The 21755-nt window shown below is 40.0% G+C and overlaps 2 protein-coding genes across 2 annotated transcripts in view; one reads left to right on the forward strand and one right to left on the reverse strand.

Annotated features, from left to right (window-relative positions):
* Window positions 1–9457, forward strand: part of bmp6 (bone morphogenetic protein 6) — a 95517-nt gene extending 86060 nt beyond the window's left edge. Inside the window, exons 5-7 of the mRNA XM_041814098.1 lie at window positions 538–614; window positions 4464–4574; window positions 6320–9457. Coding sequence (XP_041670032.1) covers window positions 538–614; window positions 4464–4574; window positions 6320–6469 — 338 coding nt within the window. The 3' untranslated portion in view covers window positions 6470–9457. The remainder of the gene's footprint in view (window positions 1–537; window positions 615–4463; window positions 4575–6319) is intronic.
* Window positions 9458–9599: 142 nt separating this feature from the next.
* Window positions 9600–21123, reverse strand: txndc5 (thioredoxin domain containing 5). The gene is made up of 10 exons (XM_041814099.1): window positions 20873–21123; window positions 18854–19006; window positions 18113–18218; window positions 16768–16864; window positions 15842–15957; window positions 13790–13876; window positions 13535–13687; window positions 12290–12372; window positions 11975–12104; window positions 9600–10436 (listed from the first exon to the last, which is right to left on the reverse strand). Exons 1-10 carry the CDS (start codon window positions 21049–21051, stop codon window positions 10314–10316), a joined length of 1227 nt encoding a protein of 408 aa, XP_041670033.1. The 5' UTR covers window positions 21052–21123; the 3' UTR covers window positions 9600–10313.
* Between the last annotated feature and the right edge of the window lie 632 nt (window positions 21124–21755).

Consider the following 21755-nt stretch of genomic DNA (forward strand, 5'->3'; position numbering starts at 1 on the left):
TCTCCTGTGAAAAACCCAAATCTCTACCTGGGACTGTCCTGGGACTGTCCTCAGACTGTCCACCCTGCTGCTGCTCAGTGGAACAGAGATAATTAGGCTCAAACTGCGGGACAGGAGAGTCCGTAAACACAGTCGTCACTGTGTCACCACTTGCGCTGGAGCCAGGCAATATTTGGATGCTGATGAATTCAATTAGGCACGCGTTCAAAACCGTTGGACAGCAGATGAACATGAAGCACATTCAGCAAAGTGACCGCTGTAATGAGCATCTGTGCCTGTGCTCTGGTCTACGCCCTCCCATGTGTCTCCACCCTGTGCATTACAGCAGGCGTATGGTGTTTTTCTTCTGCTCTCAGATTCTAAACATAATGCGTCACTTATAAAAGCTTTAATTGGAATATTGAAAAAATAACCAAACCAAGTAGGTTTTTTCTGAGTGTGTATTATGTCTTTAACAGCATTATGTAGATGTTACTGCACAGAATCATGCTTGTATCTGACCTATCTTTAATGAGAGCATCCTGTTTTTTGTTGCAGATTACAACAGCAGTGATCAGAAGACGGCATGCCGAAGACATGAGCTCTACGTCAGCTTCAGAGAGCTGGGGTGGCAGGTAGAGCACAATCTCTTATTCAATTTTCAAAAAAAGAAAAAAGAATACACTCCGAGCAATAGGGAGTGTTTGATATTCTTATGAATGTTTATGTTTAAAGCTAGACACTGTAAAAGAATACTACAGTTCATAAAAATGAGCTAGATATGGAATTTTAGTTCACCATAGAGTTTTGGGCTCTGCAACTAATTGCAGTTATACTGTTAACATAGTATGAGTCTTTGCAAAAACACTATAAATTTAGCCCAATTCCTCACATCTCTGTTGATCATTGCTGAGATGGTTCTATATCTTGATTGGAGTCCTCCTGTGGTAAATTAATCTGATTGGACATGATTTGGAAAGGCACACACCTCTCTATAAAAAAACTTACAACTGAAAATGCTTATCAGAGCAAAACCCAAGCCATGAGGTCAAAAGAACTGCCTGCAGAGCTCAGAGACAGGATTGTTACCAGGCACAGATCTGGAGAAGGCTACAAAAATGTCTGCTGCACTGAAGTTATCCATGAGCACAGTGGCCTCCATAATCCTCAAATGGAAAAAGTTTGAGCTGGCCACCCAGTTAAACTGAGCAATCAGAGGAGAAGGGCCTTAGTAAGAGAGGTGACCAAGAACTTGATGGCCACTCTGACTGAACTCCAGAGATTCTGTGTGGAGATGGGACATAGTTACAGAAGGACAACCATCACTGCAGCCCTCCACCGATCAGGGCTTTATGGCAGAGTGGCGAGACGGAAGCCTCTCAGTGCAAAATTAATAAAAGCCCACGTTTGAGTTAGCAAAAAAGCACCTGAAGGACTGTGAAACAAGATTCTCTTCACCTCAGTTCCAAACATTATGTATGGAGAAAAACAGGCAGTGCTCATCACCTTCCCAATACCATCCCAACAGTGAAGCATGGTAGTAGCAGCATCATGCTGTGGGGGTGCTTTTCCAAAGCAAGGACTAGGAGAGTTTTCAGGGTTTAGGGAAAGCTGAACAGAGATATCCTCAATGAAAACCTGTTCCAAAAGCCCACTTGGAATTTGCAAAATACTCCAAATGAAAGCCAAATGGGCTTTCATTTGTTTTGAAATTAGGAGAAACTTCTGGCCAGCCACTCTGCCATAAAGCCCACATCAGTGGAAGGATAACCCGATGGTTTGTCCCGTCTTCACACAGGATCTCTGGGGCTCCGCCAGAGTGACCATCGGGTTCTTGGCTCCTCTCTTAATAAGACCCTTCTCCCCTGATTGCTCAGTTTGACTGGGCAACCAGCTCTTGGAAGAGTCCTGTCGGGCCAAACTTCTTCCATTTGAGGATTATGGTGGCCACTGTGCTCTTGGGAACCTTCAGTGCAGCAGATTTTTTGTAGCCTTCCCATGACCTGTACCTTGGAACATCAGGCTGCAATATAAGAAAACTGAAAAAAGTGAAGGGAATCTGAAAACCTACTGAATGCACTGTATAAAAGTGAATAAAGCAATGCAAGTTGAATGAGTGTTTGTACTGTAAAACATGACAAAATCCAACTGACAAGGACAGTTACAAGATTTTTAGTTTTAACAGTGTAGGCTCTGATTGTTGGTGAATGAATCTATAAAAAACAAAATCTGTGATTACTTGCTTTCATCTGTAGGCTGTCTCACAATTAAAAATCAGTTAATGTTTTAAAGATCTTTGCCAGGCTTTAGCTCTTTTCATCCATTCAGGCTTTCATGCTTCTCTGAAAACTATGAATATGAGCTTTAGTGTACTTTGTGTGTTTATGAAGAGAGACTGAGGCAGAAATAGAAATAGGGCAGAGTTACGTACATCCTCCCAAACAAGCTGTGGGAGCTGTTAACACAGCACTGACATCTAGAGGGAGAGTGCCACCTCTCTGTCTGTGTACAGGCAAACAGACAAACTCAAACACAGGAGCTGGACAGAAAAGAAGAAGAGAGAAAGACAGGCAGAGATATTATTGACACAGACAGGAAGGTGCACTAGATAAAAACACAAAAACAAGTTAGAAAGAGGTAAAACATGCGCTGATAAAAAACAGTGACACTGAGCGGAAGGAAGGAAGGAGGAGTGGAGTATTGCTTCCCTGAGCGATTCTACAGGCAGGAGTATGGAGCAGAGATTTGTCCTCAGAGACAAGGTTAACGCTGGGGATGGTCTTTAAAGCAAAGTTACGAATCAAAACTCAGTGGAAATCAGTGACTAAAGTCTGTTAACACCCCCCCATTCACCTACATTAAGCTTTATAAAACACCAAATAATGATAAGAGACTGCAGCACAGAGAGAAGAAGACTAATATTTTACAAAGTAGAGATTACAATGGAAAAAATACAAAGCAAAAAATATTTGCAGATCCAGTTTTGTCAAAGTCAGAGCAGACAATTAGTTTACCACTAACTAGACAGGGCCACATTTTTAGGTCTGAAAAAGGGGGAACACTGGTTTTAATAAACTGTCCAACAATACACCACTGTTTTGGTTTCATGGATGTATTTCAAATAATGAGGGGCAAAAACTTTTAAAAGTGCAGTAAGTAATCCCAATGCTCTTTAGCATTGAAGGGATATTTTGGGATTTTTGAAATTGGATCATATGAGGTACTTGGCTATAGTAGTGGCATTAGCCTCCAGTGATTTCTGTGAAATTTGCTCCTGTGGTTATTACGAGCTCAGAGAGATCCGAGGCACAATGGCTGTAGATGGGAATGTTTTATCCAAGTAGTTTAATGACTTTTACATAAAAATAGGCTAAGAAATTATGTTGGCTCACCTGCTGTGTCCAAAACGTACAAAGCACTTCATTTCTAAAAAAATTTTAAAAACCCTCTGTGTCAGGTACTAATTTACGATGCAGCTTTTGACATTTTGTCTCCTTACGCCCACTGTTCTGATCAGCTGTGTGGGTCTGTGGACTTCTACAGGGATAATAACACTACACTTTGCTAAAACAAAGATAATATGAACGATTTTGACTCGATTACTGTGGATACGAGAGGATATTTATTTGAACCGGAGTACATTGAAGAAGAACTTCTACAGATGGAGAGTCAGCAGCTCCAAACTTTCAAATGAAGTTTCTCTGCTCTCTCTTTCAGAAGCAAATTTCACAGAAATCACTGGAGGCTAATGCCACTACTATAGCCAAGTACCTCATATAACCCAACTTCAAAAATACTGAAATATCCCTTTAAACAAGAAGGCCACTTTTAACAGCTTTTCTCCCTCATTGTGAGAATGTCATCCATGAAACCAAAACACTGGTTTATTCTTTCGAAAATGTACCTAAGGGAGAGAAGTTTTTAACAGATTCTTCAAATTGAAACATGAAATAAGCAGTGAAGCATCTACATGTCACCTGTTTTAACTGAGAGCCTCCTGGTGCCAAAATGTGCATACTGTGTTTTTTATGAACATTTGAATAACTAGACACCTAAATCAAAAATGAACGCATTCATACAATTAAATCTGTTCATGAGCTGCATCCTAGCTGCTTTCTTTTTCTTCTGTTATAGTGTCTAGTAAACAGCATGTAGAGGCACTACAGCCACCCTCTGGTTGTAGGGCAGTATTACCACCAGGCCCTGTTGAAAGTCATGTAAAATTTAAATTTTAGGATAAATCAGGTAAAACACTTCATTTTTTAAAATAAATGAATGACTGTTTGGACATTTGATAGTCATGTCCTATCTTTCGTTTACCAACAGTGGCAGGAAGCATATCTGCCTTTTGGACTCTTCCAAACCTGAGAAGCTCATTTTAAACTTTTTGATAAACAAGATATTGATGATGTTTGTTCATTTAGAATTTTAAATGTCATGTGTTGTGTGCAGCTTTAATATATTATTTTTTGTGTATTTCTAAGGACTGGATCATTGCTCCTGAAGGCTATGCAGCCAACTACTGTGATGGGGAGTGCTCCTTCCCTTTGAATGCCCACATGAACGCTACCAACCACGCCATCGTACAGACACTGGTAAGACCAAACAGTAGCTCTTCACTACACTAACTTCACAGTGAACTCAGCTAAGTCTTTAAAAATGTCCTAAATGTAATGAGTTAGCTAAAACTTAGATTTTAAAGGTCACATATTTTACCCCTTTAAGAATAATTTATATTGGTCTCAGAGGTCCCCAAAACATGCCTGTGAAGTTTGTTGCTGAAAATATACCAGTATTGGAGTTTTGTATGTCTAAAAAACCCTCTGTTTCAGCTCTGCTCAGAACGAGCTGTTTCTGTGTCCGTGTTTTTAAATGTTAATGAGTTGTCTTACTCTGCCCCACTCAGAAAATGGATGTGGCTTAATGATGGGGCTCTCCTGTTCTTATCAGGAGAGGAGGGCAGAACTTTCTTCCAAGCGGGGAGGGCCAACCAAACCTGGGGGCGGGGCTAACTCTATACATGAAATCATGATGGAAAAATCTGAGAACGACTTGTTTCAGCACAAATTTTCTGAAATTTGGAGATAGAGAGGGAAGGGAGGGAATGGATTTTTCTGATTCTTGTGGACAGGCCATGGTCACATTTTTGTTAGAAAAGCCTGAAGAAGTGTATTTTGCATAATATGTGACCTTTAACCAGGGCTGACATATTGTATTGAAAACACACTTTAGAACTGATCACCAGTGTTAGGTAGTGCTACTTTTAAAGGTCACTTCTGCTGCAAGATTATTGCTATAAATAAAAGTAACTTGTTTCATGTTTACATTCTAAGAAAAGTCACATGCCAGTTCCCACTGCTTAAAAATATCCCCACAGTATGATGCTGCCACCACCATGCTTCAATGTCAGGATGGTGTTGGGCAGATGACGGTCCCTGCTTTTTCAGACATAGCGATTATAATTGAGGCCAAATAGTTCAATCTTTGTTTCAAAAGACCAGAGAATCTTGTTTCACACAGTCCAAGAGTCCTTCAGGAGCTTTTTTGCAAACTCCAAGCAGGCTTTCATGCATTTTTTCCCTGAGGAGAAGCATGTGTCCAGCCACTCTGCCATAAAGCCCAGATCAGTAGAAGGATGCAATGATGTTTGTCCTTCTGGAACTTTGTCCCATCTCTACACAGGATCTCTAATGCTCAGTCAGAGTGACCATCAGGTTCTTGGTCCCCTCTCTTACTAAGGCCCTTCTCCCCTGATTGCTTAGTTTAGCTGGGTGACCAGCTCTTGGAAGAGTCCTGGTTGTGCCAGACTTCTTCCATGTGAGAATTCTGGAGGCCACTGTTCTCTTGGGAACCTTCAGTGCAGCAGACATTTTAGTAGCCTTTCCCAGATCTGTGCCTGTCAACAATCCTGTCTTTGAGCCATGCAGACAGTTCCTTTGACCTCATGGCTTGGTTTTTGCTCTGATATGCGTTGACATGCATTTCAAGGCCTTTTGTAGAGAGGAGTGTACCCCAGGTGGACTCCGATCAAGGCGTAGAAACATCTCAGGAAAGATTCAGAGAAATGGGGGGAATATGACCTGAGAAGTTTTAAGTTCTGTTGCAAAGGTTCTGAGGACTTTTGCCAATGTGATATTTCAGTTTCCTATTTGTTCAATAATTAGCAAAAATTCCCTTTTTCACTTTGTCATTATGGGGTACCGAGTGTAGATTGATTAGAAAGAAATGAAGCAGGTCTGAGTACTTACTGAATGCACTGTAGTTTACTTTTAATCTGGACTGTGCAAGGCGTTGAAGATAGAGTTGCATCCATAACTGAAATATTTCCGTTAATTTTCAGGTGCACCTGATGAACCCTGAGAATGTACCGAAGCCTTGCTGCGCCCCCACCAAGCTCCACGCCATCTCAGTGCTCTACTTCGACGACAACTCCAACGTCATCCTGAAGAAATACAAGAACATGGTGGTACGGGCCTGCGGCTGCCACTGACACGGACGTCGAGGGCTGATCATGCTTGACTGATGGATCGGCTGGCAAAGGGCCTCAACTGCACCAGTGACTCATGGGAGATGTTGACTCCACTAGACACAAACTTCCTGCCCAAAACCTCAACCTGCAAGGAATATCAGTCCTGAGAGATCATCATGATCTGTCCAAAGATTCTGGAATTTTATATCCAACATGAGAATACATGAAACAAACAGGGCCTTTGCAAAAGTGACACCTAATGTGTGTTTAGCAGTTGTGGAGCCACCTGGTTCTCTACTAGCTTGAGTGGTTGTGGAGTTTATTTCATAGGTCTGCAACTGAGTGAATGACTGTGAGTGTGGAGGATGAAGTTTGTATATTATGAGTCTATGGAAGCGTGTATGAACTGCACCCTCCTCTTTACAGAGAGGGCAAAACTGAACTGTTGTGGGACCAATCACAGTGCTGCTTTCTCTCCTTTCTCCTCTTGGACATAAAAAGAGTCTCTAAAGAGACACTACTCTGCGATTCTTAACCCTGGGAGGTTAACTCAGTGTTATCACATCACTGAAGCCAACAGTAGTCGTAAAACAAACCTGATTTGATGACAGAAAATGTCCAAAATGCTGTCAAAAGACAAGGAAATCTCAATCTAACAGCGAATGATGGATTCATTTGAGTCAGTAGATTGATATTTCATTTCTTTTTCCTGGTGTATTTTCTTCTCAAGCCATATTTGCCCTCCGAAAATATAATCTGGAATGAACCAAAGTGACCACAGGTAATTTTAGTAGCGCTCCAAATATCACCTCCGTGTCAATATTTGCTGGGCTCACGCTGAGCTGCGATTTACCAGGATGGTTCAGCGTGATGCATGTTGTGGCTACACTGATGTTTTTCTCCAAAGCAGCGAAGAATACAGCCTTATCCCTCTGACATACCGCTAATGGCCATTTCCATGTTGCTGCGCTCGCAAAGTTAACAAACGCTTCCACCCCTGACAACCCATCAAGAGATTTTGGAAAAACATTCAGCGAGTCAAAAACAGCCGGCAGAGCAGTTTGTGTGCCAGTTCTCTGAAATTAGCTCTGCTTTTTCAACCCTGAGGGTAAAATGATGTTGTGTCCAGTTGAACATGTTACTGTGAGCTTTGAATGAGTGTTTTAGAGACTATATTCTAATGACAAACTAATACCAACAAGAATCAAATACCTTATGTGCCTAACCAGTCATAAATTACAAAATATACCTCTGGTAAGCTGCTGTTTACATTTGTGATCATGTTAAGACTGTTTTTGTAAATACTTGTACATTCTCAGCTTATTTATTGCACCTTTTATTAAAAAGTAAAAATCACATACCGTATAAACAAAGACAGATGCAAGAACAAGATTAAACTTATTTTTGAAAATTTTTATCATGAAATCTCATGTTACAACTTGCCATTATTCACTCTTTTGTACAAAATGCATGGGTAGTGCACAGCCCATGTCTAACAAGGAAATGATACTTCTGTCACTGGAGTTCCATAGACCATGTGCTATTCATAAAAACTTTAACTGACAACAGTGCTGCGTCTCTGTTTGACTTCCTGGGTGTGACAATAAAGGGTGCCTTGCATAATGCAGCAACAAGGTTTCATGTAACTGTGGTAAGACTCTAAATTTATCTCATACAAAGTGAAACAAAGCAAGACTTTTTGTTTTAATCTCGATGATTATGGCTTACAGCTCATAAGAATAAAAAATCCACTATCTATATAAGGATCTTGTGGAAAAGTCCAATTTTCCTGAGCTTTCATTCTCTCACTCTGCTTTTGTAAACACAACCACAATCATTGGAAAGACTGAGGACTTAATAACTGTCCAGAAGACAATCATTGGCACCCTACACATGGCGGGTAAGCCACAGAAGGTCACTGCTGAAAGGGCAGACTATTCTCGGAGGCTATATCAAAGCATGATAATGGGAAGTTGACTAAAGGGGAAAAGTGTGGTACGAAAAGGTGCACAAGCAACAGGGTTGAGCTTAGCCTTAAGAGGACTGTTGAACAAATAAAATTCAAGAACTTCAAGGGGAGTTCCCAAGTAGTGGACTACACAAGAGCCACCACACGCAGGTGGGCCAAGGAAATGGGCTAAGTGTTGCGTTCCTAGTGTTGAGCCACTCCTAAACCACAGAAACCCTTCTCACCAGGGCTAAGGAGAAAAAGAACTGGACTGTTGCTCAGTGGTCCAAATTCCTGTTTTTAGATGAAAGTAATGTTGCATTTCATTTGGAAATCAAGGTCCCAGAGTCTGGAGGAAGATGTGAGAGGCACACAATCCAAGGTGCCTGAAGTCCAGTGTTTTCAGTTTTCACAGTCAGTGATGGTTTTAAGTGCCATGTCATCAGCAGCTGTTGGTCCACTGCTTTATCAAGTCCAGAGTCAATGCTGTCAGCCATCTTCCAGGAGATTTTTAGAGCACTTCATGTCTACATCTGTTTTACGGAGATAATGGTCTGGGCACCTGCCCAAAGTAAAGCCAAAACTACCAGAAACTGGTTTTCTGACCATGGTATTACTCTGTTTGATTGGCCAGCCAACTGGTCTAACCTGAACCCCATAGAGAATCTCTGGGGAAATGAGAAGATGAGACGCACCAGACTAAACAATAAAGATGATCTGAAGGCTGCCATCAGAGCAACCTGGGCTTCACAACACCCCAGCAGTGCCACAGACTGATTGCCTCCATGACACATTGCATAGATACAGTAATTTATGCAAAAGGAGCTCTTACCAAGTACTAAGTGCATAAATGAGCAGAATTTTCTAGAAGGTCAACATTCCTGTATTATAAATCATTTTTTGGACTGGTGTTTTGATATTCTAATAGTTTGAGACTGTGGATTTTTGTATTATTGTGAGTTGTAATCTGTAATCATAAAGATTAAAACAAAAAATGGTTTGAAATTTCACTGTTCAAGATGAATCCAGAAAATATGGAAAAGAGTGTGAATGACTGGCATAATCTATATCAATATAAATGATAATGTCACACAATATAACTTGTTTGAAAATGTGTTGATATATCTTAAGCTGGATTGCTCAGCCCTGTGATGGATGGTTGATTGTGAGCCCAGGAGTCAGAAAATGGATAAGACACAGATCTGAGAGGTTTTAGTTTTTTATTGGAAAAAGCTGAAAATCTTCATCAAGAGAAAATAGTCCCGTCTTTATGCCACTGTCAGACTCCTGTGACAATGATGATCTGGGAACTTTTTAATGAGGGCATGTCCCTGAGAGTTAAGTCAGACAGACTGTCGCTGACATGGATAAAAAGTACCCTCAACTTAACACTCACATTAGGGTGACACCATCTTTACAATCTTCATACTGACAGTACAGTAACATTAATGGCTTATGATTTCACAACAGATCCTGTGTATAAAAATTTAGCATCTAAAAAGGAGTCAAGTGGCTACAGTTCATCAGAAACAAATCACTGAAACTGGGATGACTGTCGTACAGTGTCACCCCTTCAATAAACATCATCAGTGTGAGGAATTCTGCATCTGATTGGCTTAGCAGTGCTTGATAAGTGGTTGTCAGACTTCATTTGCGATCCAACCAAACCCTGGGGTTGGGCGACTGCAGTAAGAAATACATTCCCATCAAAAAACACTTGACTGAATCATTCTGTCCATGAACACCAGAGGAAAAAAGACTGCAGCAGTCAGTCGCCGGCTCCTTAGTGGAGAGAGAACCCAAGTGGAGAGAGAAGTAAAGGTTTGGCTACTGTAGGAGAGAGAGTAGTGTCCTACTGGCCCGATATGCAGTGTGTGTGAGCAGAGTGGTGGACACTGGAGTGTTTTCTGACCCTTCCTACAGCTCGTCTCTCGCCTGCCTCATCACAAAGCTGTGCAGACTTTCCAGGTCCCGTCCTCCGTTGTGCTCTTCGCCCTGAACGCCCGCCCGAAAGATGTATAAGGTTGGGTAGCCTCGAACCTGAAGGACAGGAAGGAACATTACATAAATGTTACTGTAGTGAAACCCAAGTCTTTGTCCTTTTTTATAAATACAGAAACCTTTCAGAAATTAAATTGCTGAAACCCCTTTCTACTGTACCTGTGAGAAATTTGTGCATAAATTGGTCTTGTATCAAGTAGGCTCCTACAATGAATTGTATCAAATCTTATCGTGGTAGATTTTGGAAAATACAGTATCGCTGTCCAAACACTCAATATCAATACTGTATCGTCTCACATTGTGGTTAAACCGGTGATTCACACCCCCTTAAATGTGCAATGGTTGATGGATGGACTGTGATCCTCAATCAACCAGAAAAATAGAACATTTTGTGCACTGGATGAAAATTAGGACTTGCAGAATCATCAAATATTTTTTGGGATACCTTCAATCTTTCTTCCTCCCAGTAGCATCACATAAAGCAGCACACAACCATGGACTTTACTTGCACTAGATCCTAATCCAAGGAAACATATGGTTTTAAAATAAAATTTGAGGGACTGTATAGTTTGATATATATTCATAAACATCTTCATGTTCTGGCCAACAATCCTTGCAGCAGGCGATGCTTGCATCCAGGCTTTAGTCTGTGTCTCTCCTGAAGAAATAGGATGATTGCAGCTGCAGCCAGTGACCTTCTTGAACTAACATGGGAACGTCAGTCTAGCTGAAAACAAGCAGAGCTTTCCTCTGCAGTACAGCAAAGATTCCACAATCTCCTCAATAACCCAGCTTTGTGGGAGATTTATGTTTGGAGTGAGCCAAAACTGGATCTAAAACTGGCCAAAACAACATTGCTGACCACTTTGAACAGGTATGTAACCTATTGGCTCATGAAGGTGAATAAGAGTTGACCCTTCGGTATTATAAATGGGCATGTGTCACATCATTATAAGGCCACTATGATGTAGATTTAACGAGTGCCAAAGGGGATGGCTCAAGCCTTATCATAGATACATTCTTAATCCAAGTCTAGAAGCCTAATACTTCTAATGTGTGGTTTTATCTGTTATGTTGGAATTAAGAGTATGTATCCATGAGCAGAAAATCAAAGGAGTAAAGTAAGTCTGGCTCTACTCTTTATGGTCAGATAGGCACACTTAGTACCCCAACAGAAGGATGCCAAAAAGGCGGATGGTGCTTATCAGTTGGTACAAAAATAATAGCATACTGTACCCAAGCAGACTGGGCCAGACCACTGGGTGTGAATGCAGCTATAATGGCCTGGGCTCCTCTCCAAATCAGTCCATCTAAACATCACATCCAAGCTGTGTATGTGTGCTCACATCTAATTGACCCCTTGATAATCTGCTGTGGGTTTACTGTCTGTAACATCTAATTCAAGCATGTAGCAGTTGTATTGTTGCACAGTTTTCAGATTAAACCACACAGTTTGTTTTATTGCATCCTGCACAACAGTGAATAAATAAACTAGCTGACAGAAGGGTGTGAGACAAACATGCTGCTACATGTTTCAGTTCTATCACAGTAAAACTCTGAATGGACCCAATACTTACAGAGTACTTGTTGCAGAGCGTGCGCTCAACAGTACAGTCAACTTTGGCGATTTTAACATCAGTGAGGCCGGGGAAGTCCTTCTTAGAGAGGTCCTCCCATGTTGGAGCGAGGTGCTTACAGTGACCACACCTGGAGTTTACAGCAGAAACACATAAGTTACATCACTTAGACTGGCGGGGAAATTACTGGAAAACTAGCATCACTGTTTGACCATCACATGTATACACAGTACATTTATGGGCTGACTGGTAAATTGTTTTGTAATAAACGTGTGACATAAAGATGACTTGTTTACAAAATGACTTAAATCTTACCAAGGGGCGTAGAATTTGATGAAGGTGAAGCCTTTGGCCACAGTTTCATCAAAGTTTTCTTCTGTCAGATTCAATACGCCAGACTGTAGAGAGAAAAACTCAAATTAAACTGTGCTGAAGGATCCTTAGTATTACCTGAAAAATAAAAATACTTTTCATATAATATGTAGGGAAGCACTGACATCTTTTTGGTCCTTCTTCAATCCATTTTATCTCTCTTAAACATTTTATAATGTTAGAGCAGGGCAGCAGGTTCAAGGCCTTTGACTTTTGCTTCATCGTTTATACGGTCAAAGATGATTTGCCTGTCTTGCCCATAATTTCCACATACACTGACCGACCATGCTCATTAGCGCCATGGTTTTGCTACAAAGGATGTGTGCTTTCACCTAAAATTTTGTGCTTTTTCTCCTCAAAAGTTCACTTTTCTTTGTCAATGGCACTGCTGTAGGTCTGTGACCCACTGACCTCCTGATGACCTTTTGCTCGTAATGTTAATATAGTGATGATTTACGAACAAAGGTATGTGCATTGAGTTGTACTTTGAATTTGACCGGATACTTGGCACATTTTTTCGGATGTTTAGATCAATTTGCACAATGCAGAATGATGCAGTTTGGTAGCAAACAGCAACAAAAAAGACCTGCAGCACATCCCCTATGCAGTGGTACTTCTTGGACATGCCAGAGTGGGACCAGAGCGAGGGCAGTGGAACTGCTCTGATTGGCTAGAGACGAAGTGATATGCTCTGCAGTATGTTTTGCCAGTGGATTGCGGTGTAGCAGCTGTATGTGGAAATAGGAGGTTAAACATGCCCCTTAAAAAGTCAAGCTGGAAAAGCCATTATTGATAGCAAAGAGGTCATGGTTGAGTGGGTTCTAATCTTAGGGATAATTACATTTTATGCAGTTAAAGATGAGCACTGTTTGTTGTGAGACCTAATGAAATATCAGTGGTTGTGCTCATAGGGTGATTTTCCACTTTAAATTCATTACTACTCATGGGAAGCGGATTTCAATTAGAAACCATCAGATATTCAAGGGCTATAAATCCTCTAAAGTCACTTAGCTGCAAGCAGCATAACTTCCAACACATTTGGACAGCTGTACTTGTACAAATATGTCTCCACCTTCCAAAAGCATTTTAATCATTCTTATGGGTCTCTGCAGTCCACATAACTAAATACTGTTCCTTTTCACTTGGACTACCAGATCTCAATAGGAAGCTTTAAAATCAAGAGAGTACCTCTTCTTTGGCTGGCTCTCCAGTGGGGACCTCGTTTGCATTTTGTTCCTCTGCTGGTTCCTCCACCTGCTCCTCCGTGACTGCAGCCTTGAGCTGGTTGTCCACAAAGTCTTTAAAAGAGTCCAGGTCCCTTTTCCCTTTGTACTGCTCCGTCTACAGAACAAAATTAACACAATAAAAGCCTGCTACTACAGCCATTACTTTGAAGGAAACCAAGTTATTTTTATTATGCAACTTTGCAGGAGAAACCCCTACCTTCTCGCCATTGTAGAAGAAGAGCAGTGTGGGATATCCACGTACACCGTTTTCAGAGCACACCTCATAGTGCTGAGTACAATCCACCTATATTATAGATAAATTACCTTGTTAATAAAGTCAAATGAAACTTCAATGCAAAACAGACCATGAAAATTTGCTCAAGGAGTTCACTTTATGACCCCGTATGCAAACAAGAAGCTAGATACTTAAATGACAGGCATCCTGTTCCTGTTCAGCTAACAGGATGATCTACGCAGTATAAAGTAGCAAAATTAAGAGAACTAACCCAGCAGTGCTTCAACACTACACAAGTTCCATTAAACATGTGCCACAGTATTTGACAATCAAGCACAAAAGGCACACCTTAGAACAGATACCATTTCACTTTTATTGTTCACAATGGTGGACAGAGTGCACAGCTTCTTTACTTGAGTCAAACTAGAGATCCTCCTAATCAAATATTACTCTGCTACAAGTGAAAGTTACTCAGTTTAAGTATTAATTCAAGTTTTGTAGTAACTGCTTTTAAAATACTTCAGTATCCTCAAAAATCTGAAAATCCAATCTGAATTTTAGGAATGCATGTGTGCAGTCAAGAAAACATGGGTCTACATTCTGTTAAGCATTCATTTTTTTTTAACTCACTAGCTTAAGATAAAAAATGTCTAACAATCTAGCATATTTAATATTTCTTTCTGCCTTATATGTTTTGCTTTATCAAGTCCCAGACATTGTCCACTTGTCAAGCCAAGCCAGACAACGTATACTGCTCATTTAGAACCACATCAGTTGACAAAAGTGCTTACAGGCTTAAAAAGCTTTTAAATATCAAATGAGCAGTAAAAACACAGTAAATAGCAGAACAAAGTCAAAAAGTCAAAATGTCAAGCCTAAGATGCTGTAAAAGTCAAGTCTAGTCAATTTATTTATAAAGAACATTGAAAACAACAATCGTGGACCAATATGCACAAAAACACAAAAATAATCAAAATTCTAATACAATTTAAGAGGTATTAAGAGCAAAGATAAAACCATAAAATATGATAAAAGACTATCTTGTCAAAATAAAAATCACATAAATAAATAATAAATAGTGGAAGGGGATGGAGTTAATCCGGGTTGAAGGCCAATGAAAAGAGGTGTTTAGCAATTACTTCAAAAATGATCTGGGACAGGGTAGATCTTATATGGATGGGAAGACTGTACCATAAGTTATAAGCCTTCACTTTGAAGGCTTGATCCCCTCGTGTTTATAAAATTTGATCCGAAGACTTCCAGGAGCATCTTTTTAGCTGACCTGAGTGGTTGAGCATGGCTGTGTCTGTGCAGGAGTGCAACAAGATTTACTGGTGCTAACCCTTCAATACAGGCAATTTCTAAAGCAATCCTAAATTTCACTAGAAGCCCATGAATGGAGGTTAGGATGGGAATTATGGTTTCATATTCCTTTTGTGCTACTGGATGAGCTGGAGATAAGGCGCGAAGAGGAAAAATCTATGAGTCTAACAGCAAAGTCCAACAAGAGCATCAAGAGCGCTGCACATGCAAAAGTCACAAATGTAAACAACCAAAATAATGATGCGAAAGACGATGTTACGAGACGTAACTATGAGACCGAGGAAAAGTTTGTCTTACTCTGACAACAATATCTTTGCCCTTATAATGTTCTACCGATATATCATAAAGACAAACACACATCAGCATCCTGGAGAAGAACTGCTGTAAGCATTTGCATCAAGCTATGCATCATCATCATAACATTTGAATAGACTAACAAATACAGAGCACTAAATGATTCTGTTTAGTCTGCTTTTGGGTGTTGTCTGACCCGGCCCCTCGTATAGGGGAACAAGAGCATTCATAGAAATGTAGAGGGTTTAAAAGTTATAGGCTTCCCCAAAAATGTACTAAGCACAGTACTCAAGTAAATTTACTTTGTTACTGCCCACCACTAGCTATTACTACTCATAACAGGTTGAACTGTCATTTACTTTTAATATCTAACTGATTTTCTATAAAAATTTAAAGTGCAGACATGACTGAACCCACCTTTCCTATCTTGATGTCATCAGAGTGCTCAAAGGCGGTGGCCAGCTGCTCCCAGGTTGGGGCCATGGCTTTGCAGTGACCGCACCATGGGGCAAAAAACTTCACAAAATGAGCCCCTGAAACAAGAACAGAAAAGCAATAATAGAACAGGAAACTGCAAATCACCTTCAAAATACAATTATCTACAAACAGGAAAGAATGAAAATGTCAAAATAAAAGAAGCATGAAAAAAGTCAAACCCAAAACCTTGTAAAGTGTATGAATTTCTACGTGGATGCACTCAGAATGCAATATTTAGAGCCTCAGTGACTCTGTGCTTTTTAAATGAGGATTTAAGTAAAAATAAAAAAATCTGCCAGTGCAACTCTGCATGTTATCCAATAAAGACAACACGCAACTCTTACACAGAGGTTGTATTTAATTGCACATTTTCTGCAGCTATGATGCTAGGATGTAAAGGTGGGACTTGTAAAAGTGTTTTTAAAAAGCTTATGTCATATCCTTAATTTTCATGTCCAAACAAGAAATCATTTATTTTTTCAAAACTTAAACACTCAAATGTAGCTCAGTCTAACAGCGACTATTTAACAGAGACAATTATCCCCGGCACGGTTTATTTTTGCAGTTGTTGTCTTAAAATCCAGAGGCGTGAAGTGACTGGAGACAACTGTTCTACAGTTGGTATGGGGTGTCGAGGATGTGGATTGTGGCTCAGGTAAACGTGTCGAAAATTGAGGCAACGAAGTGTTTCCATTTTCCAACAAGAGGTCTAGAAACACCACTTAGTATGGCTGGAAACTGGAAGTATATTTAGAAAGTGAAACACCAAACAGGATGCAGCTGCATCAATAAAGGAGGCAAGGTTAGCTTTATATGTGCTCATGACTATCAGTTTCAGTACAGTAGTTGTTGACCTGGACCCTTACCTTTGGCTATATGGGTCTTAAAGTTGAGAGCAGTGAGCTCGTACATGCCCTGTTTGGGCTCTGGGGCTTTAGGAGGCTCCAGTTCGCTCTCAGGTGCCTGAAGGACAAACAAGAGCACAACTATAAATACCACTGATTCTGTATGGAATGGGCTACAAGAAGAGCTGTCAAAAAATGACACTTTGTTATCACAATTAATCAATTAATCACTGATTTCATAAATAGTTAATCCTGACTAATCGGGGTATTAACTGCATGTTCAAATTTTCTTTTATGATCTTTGAGTTTAAGATATATAATTTAGATTCGCACTGCACTGACGTAGAGGAAAGAGACGGTTTCAAAGTGCATACTCTATCAAACACAGGGTTTAACACTGTTATACGTTAAGAAATATGTAGGGGTGCATGTACAAAATGACACTGGTATACAAGAATTCACGTATAGTTGATTTTTCTATGCAAGCTACCCAGATGTCAACAATTAAACAAAGCAATATTCTTTGTCATACTTCTATTTTGTCATTTGTGCTCAGCTAAGCTGAGAGTACTTTACTTCCTGTACGAAACTAACAACAATTTTTTTGGTTAGTAACAACTAGCAATGAAAAATTACTTTCTATGGAATGAAAAATCAATGAAAATATCTAAAGGGATCTGTAAAAAGTGAAATGTCTGATGTGATATGGTGCAGATTACTTCTGACTGGTCCAATGTGCTACCTTGGGGTTTTAAACTGAAATTCAAAGGAGCTTCAGCAAGCTTATTTTACATCACAGTAGCCAACTACACTGTGCCTAAAATGACAAAATAGCATTTGATTAATGGATATTAAAGATTTAGGTCCTGTGTCCCCAGGCACTGTTTTGGCACTAGCAGCACTCATTTCTATAGTCAGGTGTTTCCTCTTCTCTGAGTTCTGAGAGCAAAAACACCCACTCTGTCAGCTCTGCCATGCTTGCCACTTCTCCCTCACTTGCCAATCAAAATCTAGAGGGGCTAGTCTTACTGATAACCACAATGAAAGAGGAAAAACTACCCTGATTTGTCTTTTCAAGGCCTGCTGCTGCAACTGCCAAGGAACTATTTCTTTACATTGTGTTTTTAAAGTTATTTTTCCTTGAATAAAGAAAAATATTAGGTGTACAGAGCCACTGAAAACAATGTTATGGATACTATCAAGGAAAGCAGAAGTCACTACAAAAAAAAAAAAAAAAAAAAAAAAAAAAAGGACACAGGACATTAATGCGTACATTTCAGGCCCTAATCTAATTAGGATTAATATTTCAACAATGACAGACCCTGGTACTGGTTTAAAATCTTGGGTTTAAACACAAACAACTCACCGAAGGCTCCTCCTGCAGTGTCTGTAACATCCACGTCTCCAGAGACTGTAAATCTCTGGGTCCCTGGTACTTCACTGCCTCCTGGTCTGGCTTGAACAATTTCAGCCTAAACACAACACATAAAATGTTCAGACAAGAAGAAATCTGATGGGTGCTGATGGGTTTAGCTCAGTTGGTAAAGCAGGTACCCATATACAGAGGCTAATCCTTAGCACACTGGTCGCAGGTTTGAATCCCTATTTGGTGCACGTCTCCCCTCACTCTTGCCATATCTACTGTCTCTCCAGCTAGCCTACTGAATAAAGATGAAAGTCAAAAAAATAATCATAAAAAAAGAAGGAATCTGACTCCTGATTTAAATCTTGACTTTATCAATAAAGTCGACTCCAAGTGAGTGACTTGTAAACTCCTTTCAAATCTATTCAATCATCATTACAAGGTATAGTAAACTTTAACTATGAAAATTCTATCATTCATTTACTAACAACTGCTGCCCTTGCAGGTCCAAAATGCAGTGAACAACAGCTAAGATTTAAGAGGATGTCATCAAGACACTGTCAGAGTATTTCAGCTTTAATGCAGGTCAATGTGTCACTTCTCTGTCAATCAGTAATAACAATGATGATGTTGTAAATTCTTTTCTTACCTTCTTGCTGCAGTCAAAGCATTATTTTGATGCCAAGGCTTAATCTAAACACGGCTATAAATTCAAAAGAATGGCTGAACTAAAAAAAGACTTACGTTGGGTAGCCCCTGACCCCGTGGACATTGGAGCAGAACTTTGTATCCTGGACGCAGTCTACTTTTACCACATAAGCTGGTGGGTCATCCATGCTGTTGTACTTGTCTGCGAGTTCATTCCATGCAGGCTGTAACCTCTGGCAATGGCCGCACCTGGACAAAACAATGGTGCATTTACTCCAAAAACATTCTCTTTAGCTTTGGTTAAAAGCTCTTTTTGAATCAACTTCTCTCAGCTGACGGGCTTTATGGAGGTTATGAGGAACTGCATGCTCTATGGCTCCTGTAGTAAAAATCATACCAAGGTTTTCACATCTATATGCTCCCTCTGAGGCATTTGCATTGTTAGAAATATCACGAAAACTACAGTGGTTAGGAAGTTAAACACTGAATTTCTCCTATATAATATGTTCTAACATTTTCATAACTTACACCTGAATTAAAGACTTCTAGAACTGTTTAGATGTGAAGACTTGGATTGTTGTTTCACATACAAGAGGTGATTTGCAAGTACAGAGCCTTAGAAAAGTATTCATCCCCTTGGATGTTTTATCATTTTACTGACTTTATAAATCAATCATGGTCAATATCATGTGGCATAAAAACTCTTTAATGTCAACGTGAAAACAGATTTCTACAAAGTAATGTCAATTCAACAGATATAAGTAATGCAAAATGAGTGACTGCATAAATAGGCACCCCTTTCAAGTCAGTATTTTGTACTCTATGTACTCTAGCCCAGACATATTAAATCTGGACTTAAATTTATTCAACAGCTTTGACTAGTGAAGAACCCGGCCAACAGTTGTCATATGCAGTCTCTCTCCCATCTCAGCTCTTGAAGCTTGTACCTCCTTCAGAGTAGTCATAGGTATCTTGGTGGCCTTCACTAATCTCCTTCTTGCAAGCTCGCTAAGTTTGTGAGGATGGCCTTACCAAGGCAGATTTGCACATGTGTCATATTCCTTTCATTTCTTGATGATGGATTCTGGCGGGATGTTCAGTGTGCTGGAAATTTTCTGTATCCATCCCCTGACCTATACTTTTCAATTACCTCTTGGAGTACCACTTTATCTTTATGGTGTAATGGTAGCCAAGAATACTAATTCGCCAGTAACTGGACCTTCTAGACACATGCAATCACTTATTCTGCATTGCTTGTATTTGTTGAACTGACATTACTTTGTAGAAATCTGTTTCATTTTGACATTATTAAAGAGGTTTTTTTTTGCCGTTTTAAGTCAAAAAACAAAATTATATTGAGCATGATTGATTTTAAAAAGCCAATAAAAGGTAAAGCATCAAGGGGTGGATTTTACTCACTAGTTATGCCTGTTTCAAGCACAATACAGAATAACCTCTTTGTCTGGGGTATTGAAAATACTAAAACAATCCCTGCATCAATGTCTGACACATTAAATAAAAAGTTAAAACCTCCTACACTTAGAGGATTTTTGTTAGTATCTCCGTTAAACTCATTATTATCAGCAGTTCTTGCCTGATAACTACCCTTCTTTATTGATATGTGAGAGCCCTTTAAGTGAAGTTTTGGGATCCATGACCCAAACTTTTATAACCGCTGACATAACGTCAGTTAATCAGTGCGTGCCACGTAAGCACGCCACCTGAATCTCCAAGTTTGATTCAGCTTTACTGTAAAAACTAAGAATACTGTTGATGTGGTCGACTGTTTTGATAGTTTGGGATTCATTCTGCATTCTCCCGAAAAGTGCCCACCTAAGCTCCGACAGTTATCAAACTGCGATACTTCGAGGATTCTGTCCTCTTACTGCTGTGCTGTTTGACTACGTTAGCTACCCGCTAAGCTAACCCCTCCAGAAGAAAGCGGCTAGCAAGCCTCGTAGCTTGCCTGCTAGCTAGCAGGCTTGCTAACTTGCCGGTTAGCTCTTAAGCTCTAATTGAAGTTAACACAGATGTATTGATACGTTTTCAAGGTGACAAAAAGTCAATGCAAAGTAATGTATCGAGCGTACACTGGGAATCGACTTAACAACTTACCATGGGGCAAAAAACATGACAAAGTGGGGTGCAGTGGGCACCGCCTCGTTGAACATCTCCACCGTATAAGTGTGCTTGGCATGCTCATCCTCTTCTTCTTCGCAAAACACGGTGGCAAGCAGTAACGAAAAATAAATAAAACACAACAAAAATGGTGTGCAATTCAGTGCTGAAGCCATGGTGGAGCTCTCTCAGTGGGTGAACAGTCTCCCTGCTAGTGTAGAAAGACCGACTCCCGATGTGCACGCCCCTCTGACGGACTCCGTCTAGATCGTGAAACAGTGCGGATGGGGTGTATGCAAATGGGGACGGATGTTGACGGATGTGGTTTTGCAAGACGGATGATATGGAAATCTACGGCAGCCCACAAGCGCTTTACAACTCTATTCGACCTGACAGGTTCAAACAAGTGTCATTCTTAGAGGGATTCGTCTATTTGTCCCGTGAAAATTCCTGGTTCTGGGATACATGTTCCTAAAACTCATATCAAACATTGACAAACCAGTGGTTTATAGTTTTAAGTTTTTAAATAGAAAGTCAAAATTGAAATACAGATATTTTCTCTTTATTGTGGTCACAGGGGATGAGCAAAAGTTTAAGAGTGGTTTGATTTAAATTTTCTAATTCAATGAAAAAATAACTAGAAGATGGAAATTTGATTGAAATGCAAATTTTTGTTGATGTTATCTCCAGGAGCACTGACATGGATTGTTTTGTGTCTTTATTTTTCCTGAGCACGTATTCACATCCTATCCTTGCTGAGAGTTGCCTTTGCATAATGGTGGCAGCCATATACAGTTCAATTCAGTTCTATTCAATTCAAACCTTTATGTATTCTCGAAAAGACATTGAGATTTTCCTCATTTCCAATGCCGTGGAGATT

Source organism: Cheilinus undulatus, linkage group 19 (genome assembly GCF_018320785.1).
Source record: "Cheilinus undulatus linkage group 19, ASM1832078v1, whole genome shotgun sequence".
Classification (NCBI taxonomy): Eukaryota; Metazoa; Chordata; class Actinopteri; order Labriformes; family Labridae; genus Cheilinus; species Cheilinus undulatus.